Source organism: Dipteris shenzhenensis, chromosome 1 (assembly GCF_047967505.1).
Source record: "Dipteris shenzhenensis isolate YYH24624 ecotype China chromosome 1, Dip_SZ_1.0, whole genome shotgun sequence".
NCBI lineage: Eukaryota > Viridiplantae > Streptophyta > Polypodiopsida > Gleicheniales > Dipteridaceae > Dipteris > Dipteris shenzhenensis.
This window is the reverse complement of record NC_141596.1, coordinates 22192700-22220500: the sequence shown is the minus strand read 5'-3', so window position 1 is coordinate 22220500 and position 27801 is coordinate 22192700. Positions and strand designations below refer to the sequence as shown.

The 27801-nt window shown below is 43.1% G+C and overlaps 1 protein-coding gene across 3 annotated transcripts in view; it reads left to right on the top strand.

The window, feature by feature from the left end:
- Positions 1 to 27801, top strand: part of DEG7 (DegP protease 7) — a 118163-nt gene that overhangs the window by 30927 nt on the left and 59435 nt on the right. For all 3 annotated transcript variants that reach the window (XM_087373231.1, XM_087373224.1, XM_087373220.1), the window contains exons 7-12: positions 259 to 348; positions 1625 to 1690; positions 1833 to 1889; positions 1998 to 2063; positions 16368 to 16475; positions 16575 to 16655. In XM_087373231.1, the coding sequence (XP_087229357.1) occupies positions 259 to 348; positions 1625 to 1690; positions 1833 to 1889; positions 1998 to 2063; positions 16368 to 16475; positions 16575 to 16655 (468 nt within the window). The remainder of the gene's footprint in view (positions 1 to 258; positions 349 to 1624; positions 1691 to 1832; positions 1890 to 1997; positions 2064 to 16367; positions 16476 to 16574; positions 16656 to 27801) is intronic.

Sequence of the window (27801 nt, the reverse complement as noted above, 5' to 3'; positions counted from 1 at the left end):
TTAGTCCTAGTCACATTCTGGTCATAGGGTCTCTTGTTCAGTTGCATTGTTAGAATTGAAAGCCGTGGATCTTAGAATCAATAGGGCAGTTACTTCTTTTTTTCTAGTTGAGGACTTAGAGATCAAGATGTCAGATGTCCTCTCAGGGCCTCAAATATAGAGACTTTGCACAGTTTCATGATGCATGGTGTTTGCTGACTGAACATCCAGTTGGTAGAATTCTTCAAGGGTTGTGATATGTGAATGAAATATTTACAGGTTGTCAGAGCGCTGACATATCTACAAGAATGCAAGGATGAACCTAGCAAGAAATGGCAGCCTATCAAAATTCCTCGTGGTACTTTACAGGTAATAAATTCTTGATGGCTGTCTTCATTGGGATTTCAATCTGTAAACATTCAGATGCAGAGACATTTGGTTGGTATTTTATCTTGACTTTTACTGCTAGGATGTGGTTTTGTGAACCGAGCAGTGTTTAATTTTTAACAGTTACTTTTTCTTTGCTGCTTGCATAGACTACTGCTAAATAGATTGAATTCCCCGAATTTGGTTGAAGAAGTAAATTGTCTCAACTTATGCATCATATGCTGAAGTTCCTTGCGCTCATATTAGTGACACACATTGTAAGGCATAGTAATTTGGCTCTTATCTACATGATAGGAATCATAAGTCATTGGGACTTTTACATTTGTCACTGCATTTAAATTTGTGCTCATCTTGGTGATTGGCATTGTGAGGCAAATGCCACCACCTTAGAGCCCCTTAACAGCTTTCGCCTCAGTTCAGTTAGAACGCATGGTTTACCCCCCATGGGATCGACCCGTTAGTCTGCGCATATGCATGAACGAAACGATGGCGGGTTGAAACGATCCTCTCTGTTGCATGGATAGGAACAACGAATGCACTGGTGATGGCACCTAGGCCAGAGGTGCCTCATACCTTAACACGTATTATGGGCCATGCAGAGACCCTCACCACGAGCCCATGGGAGAGTGCACCTCACGGACTAGGAGCGCAAACTCTCCCCCATAGTGCAAGGCGCTACGATAACACAGCTCAGATGGCGAGAACACGATCTGACCCAAGCTTGACCCACTATCTTGTACATAAGGCTTCGAAGATTCATGTGCACTTGAAAAAACATGACATCCAAAGCCAGATCGTCCGGATGGGAATTGCAAGGCATTGGGGCTTTTAAGTTTGTCAATGGTTTGTGCTTCATTGTGTTTGTGAATCATCACATCTTTTGTGTGCTCAATTTTGCTGCCTCTTGTGTCCCATTGTTGTCTTTCCTCATAAGCCTCTCTTTCCTTGTTATGTTTCTGTTTGATCTGCCTTGCTGTTTTGTCTGAATGACTAGCCTGGATATGTTCTTGCTTTTCTGCTTTAAATGATTGTGCTTGTCTCGTGAAAACGTCTAATGAAGTCCCTATATTGTAACAGCTTCTCGACTTTCATATAATGCCTCTGAAAGTAGTGTGTATTGGTCAGTGGAAGGAGCTGTCTGCTGGCTTTGTGTCAATCTGAAAATATCTATTTGTGCCTTCTACAAACGATTGCATGGATAGAGTGGCCAAAGTTTACAGTGTACTAACTCGTCCTTCATCGCTCAAAACTTTTGAAGATGACGTTGGTGCACAAAGGATTTGACGAAACTCGGCGTCTTGGTCTGAAGCATGAAACTGAACAGGTGGATTTCCTGGTTTGGAGTTTAGATGCATTTAGTTTTGTGTAATAAAGCTGTCTAATTTTAGTGCTTGAAACTTGAAGTCTTTAAGTTCAAAAAGGAAACTAAATGATATCAATGTTCTGTGCCAAACTTGTAATTGCAGGTGGTTAGACAAGATTCTCCTGTGGGGGAGACGGGAATGCTTGTGGTAGAGTCCGTGGTAAGCTCTGAAAATGTACTCGTCTTCATAGTTGACTGGGTGAGCCATTGTAGTTTTTAAACAGCATGTCTTACGTAATCCATTTTTATGCTTTCCCATTTCATATAGGTACCAGGAGGACCCGTTCACAAACATCTAGAACCTGGAGACGTACTTGTGCAGGTTAATAACGAGGTACTGTCATAGTAAATGCCCTGGTGTCGTGATGGATAAATTCGGAGGATTAATTCAAGCTTTTTCACAACCATCCCTCTCTCATGAAATGACAATGAAGATGAAAAGATTCTGAGTAAAGTGCACGACACAGTAAAGACACAAAAGAAAATCTATTCAACTATGGCGCAGCCCGACCACTGACCAGGCTTGTTGCCATTACAAGATTGCCGTGAGCCCCTTCGAAGGCACTATAAAGCTATTGGTAAGCCACGTTTGATTGCATGGCCATGTAGTGTCTCATGCAGAGGATGAGCCACGTTGCGGTGCATGGCCATCTAACCTCAAACCTTAGAGCACTACACATTAACCCCTACAAGGATTAACCAACATACCCCCCTTAATCTGAGGAGGGGATCCAGTACACTCCCATAACATTGAAAAAATGAAATTTCCTAATGATTAGTTGTGGGGAAAAGAAGAGGGGTGAAAAGCAAGATTGCAAGGCCATGATTAAACTAGGGATAAAGGGGGGAGGGAAGGAGTTTCAATTAAAGAATAATGGAGTCAGGAGGCATTAAAGAAGGAGCCACGTGAGTTGAGATTGCGGAGGGGGGGAGGACCACTTATGAAAGAGGAAGGGACATGGAGGGGAATGAGGGACCATTTAAATATTATATTTATCTTTAGGGATGCTATACAACTCTATAGCTTAGTGGTAGAGTTCAAGTGTGTGAAATAAAAGATCATGGGTTTGAATCCCCTCTTGATATAATGTGCACCCCTCTTAGACATAAGCTTAAAGATTAACCAATGCATAAAATATATTAAACAAAGGACACACATAAGTTAATTAGCCTTCAATGCTTGGACCTTCATCTACTAATGCTAACCTTGCAAATTCTTCCGTTGGTGGAGAATCTTCGATCAAGCAATTCTTTTCTCCTTTACACTGAATGTTGTACTCACATACAAGTTTCTCTTTGCTGTGGTACCTGACCACCCACACAGGGAAATACCCAAAAACAAATTGTCTGTTGATTTCAGAATGTTCAGTCATCTTCAAGACTTGGACCTTCGTCTGCTACTGTTAACCCTGCAAATTCTTCTGTTAATGGAGAATCTTCGACCCAGCATGCCTTCTCTCCTCTATGCCGAATGTAATGGAAAGCCTTTCTGTTACAAACCTTTGTCACATGTTCCATTTTGCCACAATACTCACATACGAGTTTCTCTTTGCTGTTGGTTTTCCCCTTTTTTCCTTCTTGCTTGTTTTCCTTCTTTACAGTATATGCAACTTCTCTTTTGGTATTAATTCCTTTGTTCTACACTCTTCTCTTAATAACATTGAATCAGCTTCATGGAAATCTGTACTACCAAAATTGACTTTTAGTATTGTCATCAACTCAGCATACCTGGAGGGAGACTCGAAAGTAGAATGACTTTTGTGCTGTCGTTGTCAACTCTTGCTCCCAAGGCTTGCAGCTGCTTCATGATTGATTGCATGTTATTGAGGTGTGAATCTAGGTTATCTCCTTCTCCCATATGCAAGCCGAAAAGCTCCTGCTTCAAGACAGGTTTAGAGTTCTTCATTTTCTGCACCAAACAACGTTTCAATCATGCTCTAGCTATATGTTGCCATCTTGGATGCATCCACGTGGTGAAAATAGTCAGCACCGAATGTCCCAACACTTTCTTATTCTTCAACTCCCATGCTTGTATTTTTTATGAGCCTTGATTGTTGCTAGGCTTCTTCTCAAAACAGACACAACACCCCCAAGCCCTTCTCCATGAAGAAAATGAGAACTGACAAGTGCCAAGAAGGGAAGTCCTTCCCATTTATTTACGACATGGAAGGTTCTACTGCGATGGCTTGTCAAGTTTAGACGATGTATCGATTGCCCTCTCAACAGGACAACTCACCAAATTTGACCCTTTCAAAACTTTGACCTAGGCCTCAACTCTGATGAGAACTTGGCAACTCTGATACCACTGATGGATAAGTTGGAGGATTAATTCAAGCTTTTACACAATCATTCCCTCTCTCATGAAATCACAAGGAAGATGAAGAGATTCTGAGTAAAGTGCACGTCAAAGTAAATCTTTACTCAACTATGGTGCAACCTGACCATGCTTGTTGCCATTTACAAGACTCAAGACACACTACAGGACCGCTTTGACATTGGCTAGACACCTTAAGAGCTAGACCAGAAAGCCAGAAAAACGTCTTGCATGAGCTTGACTCTCATCGGATATGAACACTGAACATCTGCTCAGAGAAGCGGCATGAAAAAGGATATGGGCACTGCCATGAGTCCCTTAAATTTTGAAGTTGCTTCAAATCTTTTCATCAGCCACGTTTGATTGCATGGCCACGTAGTATTTCATGCAAAGGAAGAGCCACGTTGTGGTGCATGGCCACCCCCCCTCAAACCTTAGAGCACCATACATTAACCCCTACGAGGATTACCCAACAGTCTGCTTGCAGCTTGGCTGATGTTTTGCATGTGTGGTAATATCTCCAGTCATGGATGTTTGTGTGTTACACTTTATGTGCTAGGTACCCTTGAGGTACTGTGCCACATTGCATGCCCTGGTATCCGCTTGCGGCTTAGCTAACATTGAGGTACTGTGCCACATTGCATGCCCTGGTATCCACTTGCGGCTTAGCTAATATTTTACATATGTGATGATATCTCCAAGGCGTGGATGTTTATGTGTTATACTTATGTGTTAGGTAACTTTGCTTGCATGAATCTGCCTCATTATGTATGACATGGTGTCTCTTGCATGTTTCGGTGCTTGTGCATGTATGTTGGCCTTTGCTGATCCAACCAGCTTTAAAATTCTTTATTGTCTTTGGCATGCTCTGGTAAAAAATAGTGTGTGATGATTAAGTCAGCAGATTATATGAATTTTTTGGTCAAGTACTCAAAAGGGAGGACTCTTATCTGTCCTCAAACTTGTAGTAGCAGGCACAAACACAACACTTTGAGGTCTCACGAACATTTTGCACGGGTTTAGGGAAATTGTGATGGTCCTATGCCATAGGGAATTGCCATGGTCCTTTGTAATAGCCACAAGTCTAGGAAATTGCCATGGTCCTATGCATAAGAAAGTTGGGTTGTATGGACCCAAGTCCTTTGAAAGCACTCTGCTTCATAGGCACTAGCATATAACAATGGCTACTATCTCATAATGTATACCCTGGTTGTAGACCAAGAATCATTCCTGATATCTGTCATCATCCTCAATAACATGTACGTACAAGCCATCGAGGATCAGCTTACAGATCGTATCCTTTTATGAAGATGGTTTGATTTTGTTCATTTATCATTCGTAAAATGAATATTAATTATACTTTATTTTTCTCTTATGTTGTTTTCAGTGTCATATTGGTTCCTAAGTGCCCATAGCATTACTTAATAAATAGGGTAACACCATAAAACAAGGGGCCCCTAATTTAAAAAACGTTAGTTCAAGATAAGCGTGGAGGAGTAAATCCCCTTGAAAGGGATTGCTTGGATTCGACTCCCTCAAATCATGGTCTTCGTGTTGGAACATGTCAAACATTGCAAGAAACCCACAAATATGTGAAAGAAGGCCTATTCAATGAGATAATTATATTCTTTTAGGACAAAAAACGATGGGAATCTCCTTCGATTGTGTCATTTGTGAAACTATGGGGCATCTGGTCCCCTTCAATTGCATCTATTGGCTTTTGGGTTTAGGCCCAATATGAATCAGGCACAAGTTCACAAGTTGGAAGCCTAGGAACATTAAAGCTGGTACAAAGTGGCCAATGCGTCTGAAAGCTGGGGATAAATTAAGCATTAGAAAACAAAAGTTAGGTAAGAGCTTTTGTATGAGAAGCAACAGATTGGCCAAAAGGAATTAAGAGCTAAATAAAATTTGAAGAACTTTAAAGTGCATGTATGATGGAGTATTTGTCATCTTTGAGATTGTCTATTGGCGGTTTACTTTTCCATGGGGTTACGACCCTTGATGGTCACTTCGGCTTTATTAACTAAGCCCATGGCATCCCCTTTTGTAGTACATGTACTATTGTTATTGCCAAGTCTTGCTCTCAAGTTGGCACCACTTCTCTCACTCACTTTTGGCCATCTCTTCTCCTTTGGCCAAGTTAGTTCTTTGTGCCACCTGCATGTATCAATTACATAGATGGGGATGCCTTACGTAGATGGAGCATATGTCTATACTGTTAGAATTATTGCCATAAGTCTAGGCAGTGACCAATGTAATCCATAAGTGAGTTAGGGGCACTTTTCCCTCTCTAGAAGTTTTTTCCCCTAACCACAGTTAGTGGGTTAGTGTGGTTTTGTCACTTAGACAAAACCACCTCCACACTACTTTTGTATCAATCTTATCTATTGCAACTTTTATGTTTTGGCTCTCCAGCTCTTGCTCCCTTGCATCTTGCTTGCTCCTTTCTTACATTTGGTATCAGAGCAACAGCCCTTGGACTTGCCTCTGCTTCTACTCATCCATTGCCCCAGACCGGACTTCCCACAAGCAGCTCACCATACACTCTGCTCATCGTACATCTCGCCGTTCATCCGTACCGTCTGCTTGCCGTTCATCCGCACAGTCCGTTCGACTGTACGGAACTGTCGTATGTCTGTCCTTCCGTACAACCATCACCCGTCAGACCGTACATTCTTGCGCTACCCGTCCGTACAATAGTACAGTCAACCGTACTGTTTTCCACCGTTTTGTACATCTTTTGCGCCATTCGTCCATACAGTAGCAGGCCTTCCGAGTGGAGACGTCCATACACAGCTCGAGGTGTCTGTACTATAGTACGGACTGTCAGTCTATACTTTGGATCAGCCATCATTCCGTTGACTCTGCACTTTGCTGTACAACTGTGTCAGCGCCGTACCTGCGCGTGCTCAGCCGTACAGTCTGTACTATACGGACTGATTCGTCCATATTTGCTATAGCAGTGCTACTGGAAGCATATATTCTGTACAGGTGGTTTTTTGCAGGGTATCCTTGCAGGGTCCCTTTGTAGGTGGGGGGATTTGGTCACATTTTGTGAATCTGGCTTTTTTGTCAAATTTGGGGCTTTTCTTGGATTTGCCCCAATTTCAACTCAATTTCACCCCAAAATTTGGGGCTTTCGGTTTTGCGCTGTAATTTCTTGCATAATTGGGTCTTTCAGTTAATTTGCCATCGTTTGGATGCAATTTCCCTGAAGAAATTGGGGCTTTTGGCATTTGGATGCAATTTGGCAGTGTACAAATAGTTTAGGACTGTTGCAGGGCAGTTTTGGAGAGTTTCGACATAAGTTGTCAGAGAAGGCACTAAAGTGTATCTTTGTTGGGTATAGTACACAAGATTTTCGTGAGTAGAGATGTAAAATTTTCAGAGAATTCAGCTCACACACATGCTGAATTCACTATTGCTTTTGGTTCCAACTGATACTCATGCTGACGATCAACATTTACAGCAGCCTCCTCTTGATCCGCATGCCCCGATCCAACCACCTGCTGATTTTGTTCATCCACAGGCAGTGGATGATGTTGTCAAGCAAGAGATTCAAGAGATACATGCAGCAAAAACAGTTCCGAACTGGTTGTTGCTATAGACTCTCGGGGAGGAAGAAAGAAAGAAAGAAATTTTATTAGAGTTTTCGGAAGACCGATGGGTCTATGAGACTGAAAAAAACCCTGATACAAATCACAGTAAGGGTGGAGCTACTGAAACGAGCATCATCACCTGTCAAACACTATTGGCTAATCTCTACTTCATATCACGGGAGCAGCACCACGAATCACCTCCCAGCCAAATCTTGCTGAGGCTAACGAGGAGACAGAGATATTCAATTCGAAAATCAACGTGAATAATTTCCTTCTCTTCTCTCTCTAGCCTCAACAAGCCCCAATTCCCTAGATAGATCTAGATGCCACATGTCATCCATATAGGGCCTTCCTAATGCACCATTTCACCCCTCTTGGGATGCATTAAATCCTTTGCCCCTAGGCACAATCTTTGCACTAGGCCCTTGACCTTAGATCTACCTAGTTTGGTGCTATCAGCCCCCACCTAGGACCTTGACATTAATTCCCTCCCGATCATTTACTTGAAGCGCAAACAAATATATTACAAAGATAGATCCTTTAAGGGAAATATCGACTGATTCTTCCGAGGTCATGCTACCTCGGCTAGAGCGTAACATTCCTTCCCTCTTCAGACATCAGCGTCCTCGATGATAAAATCTGGGAACACTCCCTGCAACTGATATACGGATTCCCAGGTAGCTTCGGATAGAGGCTGACCATGCCATGCAACCAACACCGTGGGTATCTTCCGATTTCATATTTGCATTGTTCCTCGGTCCAGGATTCTTGTTGGTTTGCGCCTTGCAATATCCTCTATCTCCTGAAACAAAACCACACCTTCGATTAGTGAGTCACCTGTATGTAAAAATTTCTTTAAGCGCGAAATATGAAAAACCGGGTACACCTTACACCCCTGTGGCAATTCTAATTTATAGGCTACACTGCCTATTCTCTTTAGAATTAACCACGGCCCACAGTATCGAGGTAATAACTTAGCACACTCTCCTGAAGTCAACGACTTTGAGTGCGAAGGAACTCTGAGAAAAACTTTTTCTCCTTCCTTAAATACTCTTATAGACCGATTTTCATCCGCATACACCTTGGCTCTATCCATAGCCTGGCGGATATTAGCTCTCGCAAGTGCTAGCATCTCCCGCATCTGAACTACAAAGTTCGCGGCACTAGGCACTTTCTGAGGTACTCCAACTATAGTTGGATTGGCTGGTCTATAACCATTCAGCTCAAACGGACTGAATCCGGTAGAGGAATGTTTCCTATCATTGTAGGCAAACTCCAACAATGGCAACCACTTGTCCCACGTATGTTGCCTCAATGACACATATGCCCTCAACATATCCTCTAAAGTCTGGTTGACTCTCTCCGTTTGACCATCCGTCTCAGGATGATCCCCACTACTCATTCCCAACTGAGTCCTTAGTGTCTCAAATACCGCTGTCCAAAAATGACCGGTAAATCTGACATCTCTGTCTGACACTATGGATCTAGGTAATCTATGCAGACTAAATATATGTCTAATAAACAAATCCGCTACTTGCGGGGCACTAACAGACTGTCTAGTCGGAATGAAGTGAGCCATCTTGGTTAGACGATCGACCACCACAAGGATAGAATCATACCCTCCTTGTGTCGTAGGCAACCCTACAATAAATTCCATGGAAATGCTCTCCCACTTACTTAGTGGTATCTCCAAGGGCTGTAAAAGTCCGGGTGGCTTCACCCGCTCGGCCTTACTTACCTGACACGAGAAACACCGTGTCACATATTCATGAATATGCTTTTTCATCTTTGGCCAAAAGAAATCTCGCTTCACGAGATCATATGTCTTCTCGACCCCTGGATGTCCCGCACACGGGCTATCATGGCACTGTCGAATGACTCTCTGCCTGAGATCATTCTGACTAGGTACTACAACCTTGCCATTTCTAACTAGCATACCATCCCTTATGGTATATCTTGCATAAGTTTGGCCTTTCCTGGATGCCAGGTCATCCTTTTCATTTTCCCCGGGTTTTAAGTTTTAACACATGAGCCTTAGGCCATAAGCTCTGGATAAACTCGTCCACTTTTTGAGTTTCTCTGGTCTCGGTCATTAGAGCACTCTCTAATACCGTGAAACTCAGGTTGTGCATAATGCGAGACAACGCATTAACAACCTTATTGTCTTTTCCTCTTCGGTACCGAATCGTTAAATTAAACTCCTGCATGAGCTCTGCCCACCTAGCTTGGCGGCCCCTCAAGTCAGGCTGTTTACAAAAATGTTTCAGAGTATCATGATCCACATCCACATAAAACTCTGAGCCATACAAATAATGCCTCCATATTTTCAAAGCATGGATAACAGCATACAACTCCAATTCATGCGTTGGCCAATTCCTTTGAGAGGGAGAAAGCTTCTTGCTTTCAAAGGCTACTGGCCTTCCCTCTTGAAGGAGGACTGCTCCTACCGCAATGCCACTTGCATCGGTTTCTAGGAACAACGGTTTCGGGGATCAACTATTTTTAACACCGATCCTGAGACCACAGCTTGTTTTATGGTGTTAAAACTTTCTTGTTGATTCTGTCCCCAAGTAAAAGGTACTTTATCTGAGGTCAGATCAGTCAATGGCGATACTATTCCGGAATATCCTTTGATATGCCTTCTATAAAACTGTACAAATCCCAAGAATGATCGCAACGCGGTCAGACTCTGAGGGATTGGTTAAGTTAGTATCGCAGCCACTTTCTTTGGATCCATTTCTACCCCCTGTGGAGTAATTATGAACCCTAAATATTCAAGCCTAACCATACACAGTATAGTTTTCTTTTTATTTACATAAAGACTGGCTTTCCTCAAAGTACTGATCACTACTCTTAAGTGTTCACGATGCTCAGTAATACTTTTACTGAATATCAGGATATCGTCAATAAAATGTACTACAAACTTTCCGATATACGGACGTAATAAATCGTTCATAAGCATGACGAAGGTCGCTGGAGCATTGGTAAGTCCGAAGGGCATTACCAAAAACTCATAATGACCAAACCTGCTTCTGAAAGTGGTTTTATGCACATCCTCGGCTCTAATCCGGATTTGATGGTAGCCACACTTAAGATCTATTTTGCTGAAAATCACGGCTCCATGTAATGCATCTAGCAAATCATCAATCCGAGCCATCGGATACCTGTGCTTAACAATGATATTATTCAATGCTCTGTAATCTATACAGAGGCGAAACGTATCATCCTTTTTCTTCTTTAATATCACTGGCGAAGCAAAAGGTGAGAAACTTGGTTGAATCTGCCCCAACTTGAGGTATTCTTCCAGTTGTCTACGCACCTCCGCCTCTTCAGTAAAACTCATTCTATAGGGAGGTCTATTTACAGGTTCTGTCCCCGGGATCAGTTCAATCTTATGTTGAACTTTCCGCTCTGGAGGTAACCCATAAGGTAGTTCATCCCTAAAACATTCAGAGAACTCCTCTGTTATAAGATTAGCCAGCTTGGCCATCTCACCACTTTGCGTAACATCAGTGCTAGCCGAAGAATCATCAACCGGCTCTACCGATGCTGTGCAAAGGAATAAAAACTCTACTTGAGCTTTTCGGATTTCCATCACGGAAACCAACGGTCCCTGAGGTATATCTTTTTCACTTCGCAAGACATAAAGCACATCATTCATCCTGAATAGATATACGTGCTTTTTCCAATCAATGGCTGGATTCTTCTTAGAATGCCACGCCATACCCAGGGCTATATCTGCATGAGCAAGCTTGGTCATTTCAAAATCAAGCTTCTCAGCAGGCATTTAACACAGGCATATATCTCAGATGGCGCTTTTCCCTATACTAGGAAAATTCATGCAAACTGACTCTGACTGAAGCACACAGGCATATGCACAGGCATAATCTGTCCCTGCTACAACATTAAAGCCTCATGCAGGCTGATCATTCACGAGATCCTGTCTATGAAAGTAGAGCACCACCCGACTAAATCAAGAAGGAAAAAAAACAACAACACGAAACTAATGGAGGTCAAAGAAAGCTCCCTGGTCATGAACGGTTTCGTCACAGTCTTTCTGATTCCATGCAGACCCCGCCAACAGTCTGCAGTCACAGTTCCCACACTTGCTGGCCAATTTCGGACTATGTGGGACAGTTGTCCGTTGACTAGCGCTCCACGCTATCTGCGTTGCCTCTGCGCCCCAGGTCATAGCTTACATGCACCAATCCCGACTAGACCACTGCTATTTTGCATCACCTTCGCCGAATTATCGAAGGCCTCATCCTTTGTCTGTCGGGCTATTCGTGCCACATAATCTCCCTGCTCACGAGCTGCTGCTGTCCGTTCCAGCACCTCCCCTTGGGCTTTCCGTTAATCTGCATCAGCCACTAACATCAACATCGAAGGGCCTTACAGGATGATTATCAACAATCTCGTCGATCCCTTCCTTTCCTGCGCTCTGCGACAGCTTGCGTAGACCAGCGCCGATCGATGCATGGTGCTACGCGCTCAGGTCTATCGACGATCCAGCTCTATCCTTCCAGCTACGCCCCCCTTCCGTTGTAGTTACGGGAGCGCCATCGATCACGAGCCTCGTCAGCAGCTTCGTTGCAGTCAGGCCGTTGCCTCGCCCCTCTGCTCGAGGCCTATATTGTCCGTCGTCACGGCAGCTCCACTCTCTACGTCGAAGACCTTCTATCTCGCTATACTAACTTGTGTAGGCCCGTTCGTAGGCCATCGTCAGAGGATCACCGTGTTGTTCGTCAATCCCATCCTAATCGTAGCCTTGGGCTCTGATACCAATTGTCAAACACTATTGGCTAATTTCTACTTCATATCACGGGAGCAGCACCATGAATCACCTCCCAGCCAAATCTTGCTGAGGCTAACGAGCAGACAGAGATATTCCATTCGAAAATCAACGTGAATAATTTCCTTCTCTTCTCTCTCTAGCCTCAACAAGCCCCAATTCCCTAGATAGATCTAGATGCCACATGTCATCCATATAGGGCCTTCCTAATGCACCATTTCACCCCTCTCTTGGAATGCATTAAATCCTTTGCCCCTAGGCACAATCTTTGCACTAGGCCCTTGACCTTAGATCTACCTAGTCTGGTGCTATCAGCCCTCACCTAGGACCTTGACATTAATTTCCTCCCGATCATTTACATGAAGCGCAAACAAATATATTACAAAGATAGATCCTTTAAGGGAAACGTCGATTGATTCTTCCGAGGTCATGCTACCTCGGCTAGAGCGTAACATTCACCCGTGCTGAATCCTAAGTATGATCATACATAATCAAATGGGTCCTTTGCTTGGTAGGACTCGTAGTGCAGCAAGGCACGCAGGGGGGGCTCTTTCTGTTGAATCAGCTTATGCATGTACTCTTCTTGATGAAGAAGAACCTGATACTTTCGAAGAAGCCAAGGATAATGTGCACTGGATGAATGTGATGCACAATAAATTGCAGTCCATTTAGAAAAATCAGACTTGGGATGTTGTGGATTCACCACTAGGAAAACATGCCATTGGTACCAAATGGGTTTTCAAAGTGAAAAGGAAGCCAAATGGGTCCATTGATAGTTACAAGGCACGGTTGGTTGCCAAAGGATATGCTCAAAAAAAGGGCATAGATTATGAGGAGACTTTTGCTTCTACATCTCGAATGACAACTATCAGATTAGTTATTGCCATGGCTGCAACTTTTGTTTGGAATGTTCATCAGTTGGACATAAAAACAGCTTTCCTTAATGGGGACTTGCAGGAAGATGTTTATGTCAAACGACCTCCTAGCTTTGAACTTTTGGGCAATGCACTTCAAGTTTGCAAGCTGAATAAAGCTTTATATGGGCTGAAACAAGCCTCACGTGCATGGTATGCCAAGATTGATGCCTTCTTGGCAAGCAAGAGGCTACATAATAGTCCTACTGAAAGCACCCTCTACATCAAGAAGGATGGGGGGGGTATTTTGGTCATCATTCTTTCTGAAGATGACATGCTGCTCATAGCGTCAGATGAGGAAATAATTCCATATTTCAAGGCTGAATTGAAAGCTGAATTTGACATGACAGATTTGGGCATGTTAAATTTCTATTTGGGGATCCAGTTCATACAAGACAAGCGTGGCATTGTTATGTCTCAATCCAAGTATGTGCAAAAGCTCTTGGATGGATTTAACATGCAAGATTGTAAGCCTACAACCACTCCCATGGAGCCAGGGCTGAAGCTTACTATGTATGATGCAGGTGAATCAGTGGATGCCACACTTTACAGCCAGGTTGTTGGATGCCTCATTTATTTGTGCAATACACGGTCCGATATTCAGTATGCAGTATCTCAGGTGAGCAGGTATATGCACAGGTCAAAGACAACACATTGGCAGGCTGTAAAATGCATCTTTCGTTACTTGCAAGGCACAAAGTTTTATGGCTTGATGTTTCCCAGGGGGGTTACTTGCAGATGCATGGTTACAATGACTCAGATTGGGTTGGAGACTATGACACTAGGCAGTCCAAAAGTGGTAATTGTTTCTTTTTGGGCAAAGCTTGCATTTCTTGGGTGAGCAAGAAACAATCTATTGTGGCTACTTCCTCATGTGAAGCTGAGTACAGGGTAGCTTTCACAGCGACAATTGAATGTATTTGGCTGTGCCGTTTGTTTGCTGATCTTTATCCCTCTTTGGAGGGTCCTTCTCCGATTCTCATTGATAGTCAGAGTGCTATAGCAATGGCAAAGAATCCGGTGTTTCATGCTAGCACGAAGCACATTGAGGTTCATTATCATTATGTCAGAGAGAAGTTGCATGGAGGGGAGATGAGTATGATCTATGTGTCAACACATGACAATGTTGCAGACATCTTCACCAAAGCACTTCCACATGAGTAGTTTGAGGCATTTCGCAGTGCCTTGAACTCATCTCCTTTTGGTGATTGATCACTTCCTTGTACATCATCACATTGGCACTGCAGGGGGGTGTTAGAATTATTGCCATAACTCTAGGCAGTGACCAATGTAATCCATAAGTGAGTTAGGGGCACTTTTCCCTCTCTAGAGGTTTTGCGCCCTAACCACAGTTAGTGGGTTAGTGTGGTTTTGTCACTTAGACAAAACCACCTTTACACTACTTTCGTATCAATCTTATCTATTGCAGCTTTCACGTTTTGGCTCTCCAGCTCTTGCTCCCTTGCATCCTACTTGCTCCTTTCTTACATATACTATGGTCTACACCCACTGTTGGGCGCTGATGACGTCAGTGGGGATGTCATAGTAGCTAGTCCCTGCTATGCGTGATGGAGTTTATGGTTTTCAACCTTATGAGTGACTATCATGGGATTGAAACTGCACAATATATTGTGTTTTTAGAGGATGAGTTTTGGCATGTTCTTGGACTCATGTAGGTACATGCTTCAATTGTATTACCGGACATGCAAACTTTACCTTGTGAAGTTTTCTACCATGTTGCGACCTGCTGGTTTGCGACAATTTTTTCTATGCGTTGCCCTATCAACTAGATTTAGATGCTCGTTTAGGAGAGACTAAAATGAAATCATTTAGTCTTCACAAGCAGTTGTAGCTTGAATGAAGAGATTTTGAAATACCTTTTGAGTAGCTTTCTCCTTTAGTGCTAGCCTTCGTCATGGCTGAGTTTGCCTTTCACCTCTGGAGTGCTGACAGAAACTCAGTACGAAGTCTTTGTTTAAATGGATGCTCAAGTATGTGTGGGTGTGTGGATTTGTATGTGTGAGAGCATGTGTCTATACTATGGTCTACACCCTCTGTTGGGCACTGATGATGTGAGTGGGGTTGTGTTTTTAGAGGATGAGTTTGGGAATGTTCTTGGATTCATCTAGGTATATGTTATAGTAGCTAGTCCCTACTATGCATGATGGAGTTTATGGTTTTCAATCTTATGACTATCATGATATTGAAACTGCACTATATTATGTTTTTAGAGGATGAGTTTTGGCATGTTCCTGGACTCATCTAGGTATATGCCTTGCAAAGCAATTTGATATCTAGCAAGGTGTTCATTGTTGAGCTCAAGAGGATTATGCAAGTGGGACCTAATTATTGGATGTGCCGAAGTGAGTTTGATTGAATTATGTATCTTAGTTGTTACTTGGATTGCCAAAACTCTTCATTGTTATATAGTTTCATGTGAATGTGCTTAAAACAAGAAGTGTTTTTTTGCTTTCAATCATGTTTATCATGAAAATTGCCTAGTTCATAGAAACATATGCTTTTAATTAGTCAGTGCTAAGTGCTTTTTGTACATGGCATTGTTATGTTCTTAATTATATGTAACAGCGTTAACTAGGTTTGCTTTTTTCATGAAATTCTGTTGAGTTTGCAATCTGCTGCTGTGTATATGTTCGAAGGAGTAGGGGTTTATTGTATCACATGGGGCACATTAGTCACTCATATAGGACAATGCCAGCTTCTTATTTTTGCAATCCAATTTCTGCTTAATGGGTATAGTATTGATTGAAGTTTTTACAGTACATTGTTTTTCCACACACACTTGAGCATGGCTATTTAAATGTTTTGTAACATGACTTTTCACGTAGGGCACATTAGTCATGTAGGTCAATGCCAGCTGCTTCTTATCTGTGCACTAAAATCCAATTTATACTTCAAGGGTATTGTATTGATTTGGAGTTTTTATAGTATGTTGTTTTTCCACACACTTGAGCTGACAATTTTAATGTTGACATTTTGCAATATGATTTGCTTACAGGTTGTGACACAGTTCTTAAGGCTAGAGACATTGCTTGATGATAATGTGGGAAAGTTGATCACTTTGGAGGTAGAAAGAGGTGGCCTGACTGTGCATACCACTCTACTGGTATGTCTGGCATATATGTTGCATGTAATCATTTGTGCTGTTGAGTTTTGACATGTTAGCTTTGTTAAATTGTGATTTTATGTCCATGTGGAGCAACAGGTGCAAGATCTACATTCGATTACCCCAAGTTTCTTCCTTGAGATAAGTGGGGGAGTGATTCATCCCCTTTCGTATCAACAGGTAGTAGTCCTCTTCCCTCTTTTGTTCGCCCATGTGTTGATGCAGTATCAAGGTTCTATATACTCAAAAATTGTAAGAGGAGAATAGCAACTATGTCACAAAGGTTGTGGTGCTTTGCTTATAAAAGACACCAAAGAGTACGGTTGGTAGTGCTTTGGAACGTTGAACTTTGTGCTTGAATGCATGTGATCCTCACATCAATTCTAACCTTGAGTAAGGTTACTAGATTCATTTTCATAATCATTGTGGTTCGAGAATATATATTTGCATCATAGCGAGCATATGAAATCTATCATATCATCGCTCTTTTTCAATGTATTGAGTGCCTTGCTCTCCATTCTTGGGCATTTGGTTTCTTTATTCATTGTTTGAAGGCATCTCTGAAATTAAGTAAATGGTTGTTTGAATGCCAATGCAGGTACAATGGTATTCCCTGTCTGTTCATAGGTAACCTAGGTGACATTGTCAATGCCTATTCCTGACTTCTCTCTATCACAAGACATCTAGAATCACCATAACAAGAGATGTGAAGCAGCATCCTTAGATTGAGATGTCTGAGGATGAACTTGGTGATAGGACCTTGCCATAGGAAAAAGCTGAATGACAAAGCATCCAAATTTAACTCCTTAACAAACAATTTCGTTACCTTGGGCAGTAGATTTCTTTAAAGTAGTGCAAACATATCATGTGCAATAATGTAATCCCTCACGCTCTTTGAAAGACAGCAGAGACACTCTCATTTGCTCTCCCTCTCTCCCTCTCTCAACAGAGACACTAGGGCCCAGGACAACATGTCGGGCTGGACCCCCCCGAAGGTATTTTATTACTTGAAGAGAATCTGTTACAAAAGTTCAGCGTAGAGCTGTCTGATACTCCCTAATTCAAAACGTGAAAATCCCTTCATTACAAGAGCTTCAAGCTCATTTCAAATTGGCAACATGCCACTTGTCTAAAATCTAGACTAAGTCCTATTACATGCCACTAAGGGCCACTCTGGAGTCTTCAAAGCACTTGGTCCCACAAACCGTCTCCTAGATGCTTGTCAGGCTCCCGTAGCGCTTAGGAAAAATAACTCTTCCTAGTACCTGCAACAATTAATTAAAGCGCACCACCATGGCACCACTGTGGACTAATTCTAGTCATGGTGGGCGTCCCCACTGAACACATGTGCACATCTAAACAAATATAAATATATATATTTATTTTCTGGTTGACCGGAGTCAACACTCTTGATTATAATTAAGGAGCTTTGACCAAGGGTCGAGGCGCCTTAATTATAGCCAAGTCTCTCCAACCGAAGTTGGCACATCTTGGTTAACCGGGGTTAACCCTCTTGGCGCATGCCAAGTCTTGTTGACCAAAGTCAACACTCTCTGACCGTAGTCAGCTCTGTAGTTCTCTGGTTAACCGCAGTTAACCCTCTTGGTAATAAACCAAGTCTCCTTGACCGAAGTCAGGTTTACTTGACTAGAGTCAAGTATCTTTGACCATAGTCAATCCCTTGACCATTAAAAGAACTCTTTGACCATAATTAACACATATAAAACACTTTAATTATGATCAAATAAATGGTCAACTGTACTTTGACTTAGGATATTTACATTGTGGTGACATCCCCTCGGCTTCTATTGAGTTGACCTCAACTGAAAAGCTTCCTTGTAAACATCCAAAAGCTGTGGATGGTCGGATAACATGTCTTCGTCCATCCACTTGGCATCTAATGCCGTATAATTTTTGAATTTTACAAGATACCTGTAAAACTCCTTACCCTGAGGGCCTTTGCGCACAGCATGGTACACAATTTGCTTTGGTTGAAGGACCTCCTCCAGCTCATCCACTTCTGGTGGATCCTCTGATACTGGTTCTGTAGGCTCTGGTCCCTGGAATTTCTTTAGAAGACTCACATGGAATGCATTGTGAATCCTCCAATGCTCTGGCAATGCTAATCTGTATGCAACCTCATTTATTCTTTCTGTAACCCTGAAAGGGCCATAGTATCTGGGAGATAACTTTGCATACACTTTCTGTTTGCCTTTAAACTTGCGGAGCCTAGCTTTTTCAAACTTCAAAAGTACCCAATCCCCTTCCTTGAGATCTAACTGTCTCCTACGCTTATCTGCAGCTCTTTTATGTTTCTCTTGAGACCTTTCAATTGCTGTCCGGACTTGGCTGTAAGCTGTCTGGAGGTCTCTCACAAACTGATCAGCTGCAAATATTTCTTCTTTGGTCCTCAATATAGGTGGCAAAATCACTTTCCCATATATGACCTCAAAAGGGGCTTTCCCTGTAGAGCTATATACTGTATTATTGTAAGCAAACTCTACCAACGGTAGGTACTTTTCCGAGTCTGAACTTTGGTCACCCACGTAGCATTTCAGCATATCCAAAACTGTAGAATTTGCTACTTCACTTTGACCATCTGTCTGGGGATGGAAAGAAGAAGAAAAATTCAAATTCGTCCCCATGTTATCAAATAAAGCTCTCCAGAATAGACTGGTCATTCTGGGATCTCGATCACTAACAATGGACTTAGGCATACCATGATGTTTAAAAATCTGTACCATGAAAAGCTTAGCCATATGATCTGCCTTTATGGTTTTGTGAACCGGAATGAAATGAGCTTGCTTGCTGAATCTATCAATGATAGTCCAAATCCCATCATTCCTTGACTTTGATCTTGGCAAATACTTCACTTTCTGACACGTAAGGCATTCAGTAACAAACTGATGTATATCTTTCCGCATCCCTGGCCAAAAGAAATACCTCTCTAGTGCTAGAGTTGTTGCTGTAATTCCTCTGTGTCCAGCATAGGGAGGTGCATGGCATTCCTCCAAAATCTTTTTCCTCATCTCCTGGGTGATGCATAGGCAATCATCTTTCATTAAATACCCATCTTTCAGGGAATAGTGACTGGTGGATTGCCCCTCTTGCATTTGCTGTAAAATTTCACCAAAATCTGAATCACGAGCATATTGCTCCCTCATGCCTTCTAGGTCCTGATGATAAGCAATAGTCACATTATTGACCTGGGGTCTTCGGGACAAGGCATCTGCCACTCTGTTCGGAATTCTTGGGGTATGGACAATCTGGAAATGATACATTAACAGCATGTTTGCCCATTTCATATGCTTCTCGGAAAGCTTGGTCTGAGTCAAAAAATATCTCAGACTTTGGTGATCTGTCTTAACAGTAAAATCTGCACCCAAAAGGTAGTGCTTCCATGTATGGATGGCATGAATTACAGCCAATAACTCTTTCTCATAGATTCCTAGATATCTTTCTGCATCCCGAAGTCTCCTGGTTTCATAGGCTACTACATGACCATTCTGATGCAATGCAGCCCCAACACATTCTCCACAAGCATCGCAATCAACATCAAAAGATTGATAAAGATCCGGGACTACAAGAATAGGCTCTGTAGTCAACTTCTCCTTGAGTGTATTGAATGCTTTCTTTTGTGATATTCCCCATGTGAAGGCTGCATTTTTCTTAGTAAGGTCATGTAATGGAGCTGCGATATCAGCAAAATGTCTGATAAACCTTCTGTAGTAAGAACACAGGCCTAGGAAACTTCGAACTTCATGCACAGTTTTCAGCTCTGGCCATTCCTGAATGGCACAGATCTTTGCTGGATCCATTTTTATCCCATTCTTGGATATTATATGCCCCAGATAATGGATTTCTTCCAAGAAGAATTCACTTTTCTTGCTGTTTGCGTAGAGCTGATGATTTCTCAGCTCTTGAAACACTATAGCAAGATGTTCCCTGTGCTCTTCTTTTGTCTTAGAGAAGACTAAGATATCATCAAAGAAAGTACCCGTGAAATGCCTGTACTTTCGGAAGATGCGATCCATCATTCTATTGAATGTGGCTGGAGCATTTGTCAACCCAAAAGCCATCACTAAGTATTCATACAACCCAAATGTAGTGCGGAATGCTGTATTGTGCACATCCTGAGGCTGTATCCTCACTTGGTGATAGCCACTCTTTAAGTCTATCCTGCTGAAAACTGAAGCTCCATTTAACTGATCCAGCACATCATCAATGCGCGGAATAGGGAATCTATTCTTGATGGTCATTTTGTTCAGTGCGCGATAATCGACGCACATACGGAATGAACCATCTTTCTTTTGTACTAGCAGTACAGGGGAACAAAAAGGAGACGAGCTGGGCTGAATCAATCCTTTGGACAGCAAGTCCTGTACCTGAGCCATAATCTCCTCTCTCTGAGTCGCACTGACTCTATAAGGTGGTCTGTTTGGGGGCTCACTACCAGGCATTAACTCTATCTGATGATCTTCTGGTCTCTCTGGGGGTAACTCCCCTGGCAAAGCATCGGAAAAGCAATTTTTAAAGTTTACAAGAAACTGAAACTTATCTTTGTCTGCATCATTCATTTGAACATGCATATCATTCTCTTTTTCTTTTACAAAAGCCATGTACGCAGAAATTGCAGACTTTATTGCTTTACCACATGCAACATCAGATACAATGGGGATAGTCTCCCCTTTATTCCTGGCAATTAAACGCTGATTTTTCCCCCTATGCACAAACTCTAGCACTCTTTCAGGAAGAGTCAACTTCACTGTCTTGCGATGAAACCAAGGCATTCCCAAGACTACATCATGATGTTTCAGTGGAGAAATGAAGAAGTCTTCCTGATCCACATAACTCTGAACATGAAGACGGAGCTTCCCTATCAAGGGAGTGACTGGCACAGGATTCCCACAGAACATCTGATCGGCATCCAAAGCCCTGCCCAACTCCTCCGTCTTTATTCCCAGCCTCAGGGCTAGATCCTCTGATATGAAATTATCAGTGGCCCCTGGATCAAATAAAATTAGCGCTTGCTGGTCCCTGACTTTGCCCCATGATAGCAGCAATTCTCGTTCTTCTGGGTTTGAAACATGACCCAGTATGTCAGGAATCCCTCCTGCCATTGGCATTTGCGGTCCTCGTGGCTTCTCTGCCTCTTTTCCCTTCGAAGTTGAAGGCTTTTCTGGGCACTGGGCAGCCACATGCCCCTCTTTGCCGCACTTGAAGCATTTCCCATCTCTACGGAATTCAGCTATCTGTTCAGGGGTGAATAGAGATTTGCCTTTATAAGCCTTTGAAAACTGAGTACCCCTCGGCTTCTGAGGCTGAAACCCTTTCTTTTCAACCTTGGGGCACTTCTTTCTTTTCTGATTTTGAAAAATCAGTTTTCTTTCTATCAGCACGTCCTGCATGCAAGGATAGCACTGTAGATGGATCTTCTAACGGCACAAGACTAGCTACTGAAGCTGAATGCAGAAGGTCTTGAATGTTCTTTGCCCCCAAAGCATTCACTACTGCCTGAATTCTTGGAGTGAGACCTGCTCTGTACTTTCTCATTTGGGTCCCTTTGGAGATCTTTTTGAAAGGTGCAACCTGCAAATAAGCATCCCAAAACTTTTGGTTGTACACATCCACTGTATCTCCTGCATCCATATGCAAACTGTCCCAATCTTGAAGAACATGGTCTCTAAACTGTTTAGGCATAAACTGCTGGTAGAAGGCTTTCTTGAAGTCCTTCCACTTCCTTGGGGCTGACCCATCTGTGGTCTGTGCACTCCACCATGCACTAGCTGTTGCTGTCAAGTGCAAACTGACCATTCTTAACTTGGAGGATTCTGAAAACTTTTCTGTGCCGAATGTAGCATCAAACTGCCTGATGAACTGCAATGCTTTGTCTGTATGACCATACTTTCCATTGTAGGTCATAAACTTGACAGATTTACCTCCCTCTTTAAATTCCTTGGTCTCTCTGGAAGACTTTCTCTTCCTAGACTTCTTGTGTTTCCTTCTTTTTCTGGATGGTTTATCTGATAAGGAAGAAGAAGATACAGAAGTCGAACTCGAGGTAGACGGTGATGGACTAGGAGATCGGTGATGATGCCTCGATCTCTTCCTGCTATGAGACCGTCCCCTATGAGATCTCTCTTTTTCGGGCTGTACACGAGAGTGTGCCTCTGGCATTGGCACGTCATATACTGCATTAGGCATAGCTTCTGCTTGAAACAAATGCCGAGCCCTTGGTTCCTTTCTGAGATTTTCCATCTCTTGTATACGAGCACGTACCATCTGTTCAAATTCTTGTTGAGTTTGCTGCACACTTCTCTCTTTTGGATGTACATCCCTATCTTGTGAATCCCACTGGATAGGTGATTGATCCATATTCTGAGATCTGCAAATTTCTCACACACCGTGTAGGTAACTGATGCACAACTACCTTTGCTTTTCCGACAGAAAAATTACCTCAACAAGAGCTGTCTTGCATTCACAACTTGTGCCAGTAATCGGGCTATCAATTCAAAGCATAAACCCACAAAATTGCTAAAGCATCAACAATTGTATTGCCCCTTTTCTGGCTACTGCAAATGACTTCAAAATGCATCTGTTTTTCTCTCTTTTCTCTGCTCAAAGGCATGCATATTCTTTTTCTGCAAATCTCTGATTTCTCTGCTTTTCTCTGCTTTTTTTGCTGCTTTTCTGATAGTAAAAGTTTGCTTTCTCTTTTTTTCTCTGCTTTTCTGCTACTTTTCTTACAGTAAAAGTCTGACAGGCAGGTGAAATCTGCTAGCAGAAACAGTCTCTGCAACTGTCTTTTTTTTTTTTGAAAGAACAGTAACCAGATGGAGTAACTGGCTACTCTAACAAGACTGACTGGTTCTGGTCTGGTTAGTCTGCAACTAGACTAACTGGACTGGTCACAATCTAGTTACAGTGACCAGACTGGTCTGGTTGAGTCAACTAACTGGACCTCTAACCAGTCCACTAACCAAGGTTAGGCTAGATAAACCCAGGGTCTGCCACATCAGCTACCTGATCTGGATGCCACATGTACTGCCACGTCAGCTGGTGCCTTGCCTGCCATGTCACCTTGGTTGCCACGTTGGCTTCCACATCAGCCTAAGGTTGAACCTTGGTAGAGAAAATACGCGCAGATGACGGAATTCTCCATAGTTTCACACATCGCGCCTTCACGTCCGACGGGAAAAGAAAGATCAAAGCTTCCGTCAGCACTCAACGTAACCAGCGCAATTAATCTCCATTATGAAACTTATGTCAAGCCACGGGCCTGCTCCATATATGCCTTCATGGAAGCCTCGCCAATCGTTGCGCAATATATAACGGGATCACCCACGCAATGAAACCATCTGCTCAACAATTCGCCATAGCATAGCCTCCTCGAGCGCTATCGCCTTCACCAGGGTATGCAAAATGACACAGGAAGCCAAAAATCACTTATAGCGTTCACGCGATACCCAGCAGCTACTTCGCTCGTTGGCAATTTGATCGCTTCATCCGCTTTGACTCTCCGTTAGAGGCGTCCTTACGCCGTCATAGGCATGAGGCCCCAGGCCTACTAGCCAGCACCCCTTGTGCCCACGCCATCACCAGCGTATCTTGCCTCGGGTCACCGTACGCTTTGCCTTCATTCACACTTGCGTATAGTCTAGCTTCAGCATACAATCCCGAACTGAACACCTTGCGCTATCTCTGCCCGTTAGCCACTATTGCCTTCTCACTAGATCGTCACAGCCTAGGAAGGCCATGAGCCTTGGCTCTGATACCAATGCAATAATGTAATCCCTCACGCTCTTTGAAAGACAGCAGAGACACTCTCATTTGCTCTCCCTCTCTCCCTCTCTCAACAGAGACACTAGGGCCCAGGACAACATGTCGGGCTGGACCCCCCCGAAGGTATTTTATTACTTGAAGAGAATCTGTTACAAAAGTTTAGCGTAGAGCTGTCTGATACTCCCTAATTCAAAACGTGAAAATCCCTTCATTACAAGAGCTTCAAGCTCATTTCAAATTGGCAACATGCCACTTGTCTAAAATCTAGACTAAGTCCTATTACATACCACTAAGGGCCACTCTGGAGTCTTCAAAGCACTTGGTCACACGAATCGCCTCCTAGATGCTTGTCAGGCTCCCGTAGCGCTTAGGAAAAATAACTCTTCCTAGTACCTGCAACAATTAATTAAAGTGCACCACCATGGCACCCATTAATTGTTAGCGCTTTGCTGCAAAATAACACACTGTGGACTAATTCTAGTCACGGTGGGCGTCCCCACTGAACACATGTGCACATCTAAACAAATATAAATATATATATTTATTCTCTGGTTGACCGGAGTCAACACTCTTGATTATAATTAAGGAGCTTTGACCAAGGGTCGAGGCGCCTTAATTATAGCCAAGTCTCTCCAACCGAAGTTGGCACATCTTGGTTAACCGGGGTTAACCCTCTTGGCGCATGCCAAGTCTTGTTGATCAAAGTCAACACTCTCTGACCGTAGTCAGCTCTGTAGTTCCCTGGTTAACCGCAGTTAACCCTCTTGGTAATAAACCAAGTCTCCTTGACCGAAATCAGGTTTACTTGACTAGAGTCAAGTATCTTTGACCATAGTCAATCCCTTGACCATTAAAAGAACTCTTTGACCATAATTAACACATATAAAACACTTTAATTATGATCAAATAAATGGTCATCTGTACTTTGACTTAGGATATTTACATTGTGGTGACATCATGGCAAGGTTAGAAATTTCTATAATCTGTGAGACAACTTCCATTCTAGTCTGAAATGTAATTGAAAGCTTTTCCTTTCATTTCTTTAAGGGATAGAGGGAAAAAGCTAAGCCAAATAAATCCATTCCAACAGTAAATTTAATAAAAGCATTGCATCGCTCCTATGTTGCAAATGGTGGATTCTTATAAACTTGTGGCAAATGCCACAGATTGTGCTTTTCAAGCACACTCACTTCAGGATAAAAGGCTGCCTAGAGTGCTGAAAGGCAAAGGTTGGTGGATGACGAGTGGAGAAGTGGTCATATCAACAGTGTGTCCTCAAGGCCTTTGTACACACTTTGTGGTCACCTGCATGAGTGTTATACTCACGCAAGGGGCCCTTGTACTAGGATCTAAGGGGAAGGGATGGGCTGAGGGAGCAGCATGCACACATAAACAAGAGACGGAAGGAAAGAAAGAAATCTCTATTAATGTTTGTAGCAGGCCAGAACATCATATGAGACCAAAAAGTTGAGTTGAGAGTACACCCCTTGTAGGGGGAACCAGAGGTGTCTATCACACATCTAATGAACTACTAATGAATCTAGGAGGACTGGAAAGGAAACTCCATGTTTGAAGAGCTGTTCCTGCCATATCATGTGACATGTGTGAGTCATGAGTAGCCTATGCTTCTTGTGGGTGCGATGGGGGTCCCATTGGAAGTCTTGATGTCTTCGAAGCATATCCAAGCTCTGTTGCTGGTTTCCTTGATTCCTTGTTGAGCTTGGTAGCCCTAGCGTGAGGCAACGTGGTGTCGAAATGTGGCAATGATGATACCTCGAATGGGACGGGCGTTTGCAGGTCCTATGTCTAGTCTGTTGCTGACCTTGCATGTCTGGAACTCCAGGTCATGACTCCGGTGCTGCACAATCACTTCTTTTCTTGTGAAGTCAATGATCTCCTGTTGTCAGCTACCACGACTTATGGTGGGGCTCGCACTTTGCATGTGACTTGCTCTTACAAAACCATGACAGCCTAGATACATCATGTGGAAATACCTAGGGATGAGTCGTGTGATGAGGCGAGCCCATGATACTGAATCAAAGCTCTTTCGAAAATCCACAATGGAGCCAATATACTCTCTGTTTCTGGTGTCTGGCTTCCTCTAGGAGGACTTGAGAGTGAATATGTGGTGCAGTGTAGACCGATCTCTTGTAAAATCTGCTTATGCAGTTGCTTGCATGCCTGTGCTCTTGGTACACTCACTGATGTATCTCAAGATCTGATCTTTAAACCTTGGCCATCAAGTGGCCCACCATGATAGTCCGATGGTTATCTTCATCCATGGAATCCCATGCGTCATGCTAGGGCTGCCTACTCACCCCCTTCCTCTTTCTCTTTGCGCTGAGCTATTTCCTTTGGTCGCATGTAGTCCTCTCGATGGATTAGAGCTGGAACTAGCAGATGACACAAACCTATTTGTGGAGGGTGCCATTGAGAGCATTGGGAGGGTGTGCCTTCCACTGGAGGTGTACTGTTTGGCATAAACACCTATGGTCAACTAGAATAAATCATGGACTTTCTCATAGGGACTGAGAAGATCTAGGATTGGGGTGGACTTAGGTTTCTATTAGGTTCCCCATGGATAGACCACGAGATTCTTGGGATTTTAAGTGTATCTAGACATCTCAACAAAGCAATAAATATCCTAAGTTGCAAGAGAGTTTTTGCTGTAAGCTTCTATACTAGAGCTTTGCTAAACTATCCTTGGTAGGAAGAGCTCTCTTGGTGAACCAAATCTTTTTGGCTAGGGCTGTGTACTTCTCCTCTTGTTGGTGCTTTTGTTGGGGTTGCGGTACACAACTTCCCTTGAGCATAGCCCTTTTGTGTAAGCTCTTGCCCTAGGTTATGAGCCTTGGAAACTCTTGTTTGGCGGCGGGCGCTTCTAAGAAAAACACCTTACACACGGGGGGCAAGTTGTAGCTAAGTCTCACTTATGAATATATTCAGAGGTCCCTCTCACAAGGAAGGGTCGCTAGTCAAGAGAAGTTTGGTGAGAGTGTGGTGGCACTCTTTAGGCCAACCTTTTAGTGCAAAGAGGATTTGTAGTGGCAGCCCTTGATCTGGGACTCGAAGGTATGTGATCAGGAGGGTCATATGTTTGAGTAGTGCCACACACATCAGTTTGGCATTGTGGGATAGCGGTCCTGCTAGATCCTTGGTTATGGATCGAGTTCCCTTACTAGTCCCAGGAGCAGGTGCATGCATCAGCACATTTGAGAGGGGGAGTGCCCCTCTAACCCTTGTTCATGCAATATTTCCGAGAGGCAGACGGTGGTTGGTGCAAGTATATGCTTCGTCTCGAGTAGAGATCACTGGTTGTGGCATGGAGAAGGTCATGGGTTGGAATTCCTAGAGTCGTAGAGGATCAGATTAGTGGGATGGTTGGGGAGGAGATGGGGTATTGATCCCCACTTGTGCATGTATGAGCTCCTTTAGTGGAGGTTGTGGCTCTGGGAGGACCGCCGTTTGAGGGAGTTGCAGGGGATCATAGAGATTGGTGCTGGCCATCCAAGGTGGGGTTGATGAAGAGGATTGAGTTATCCAT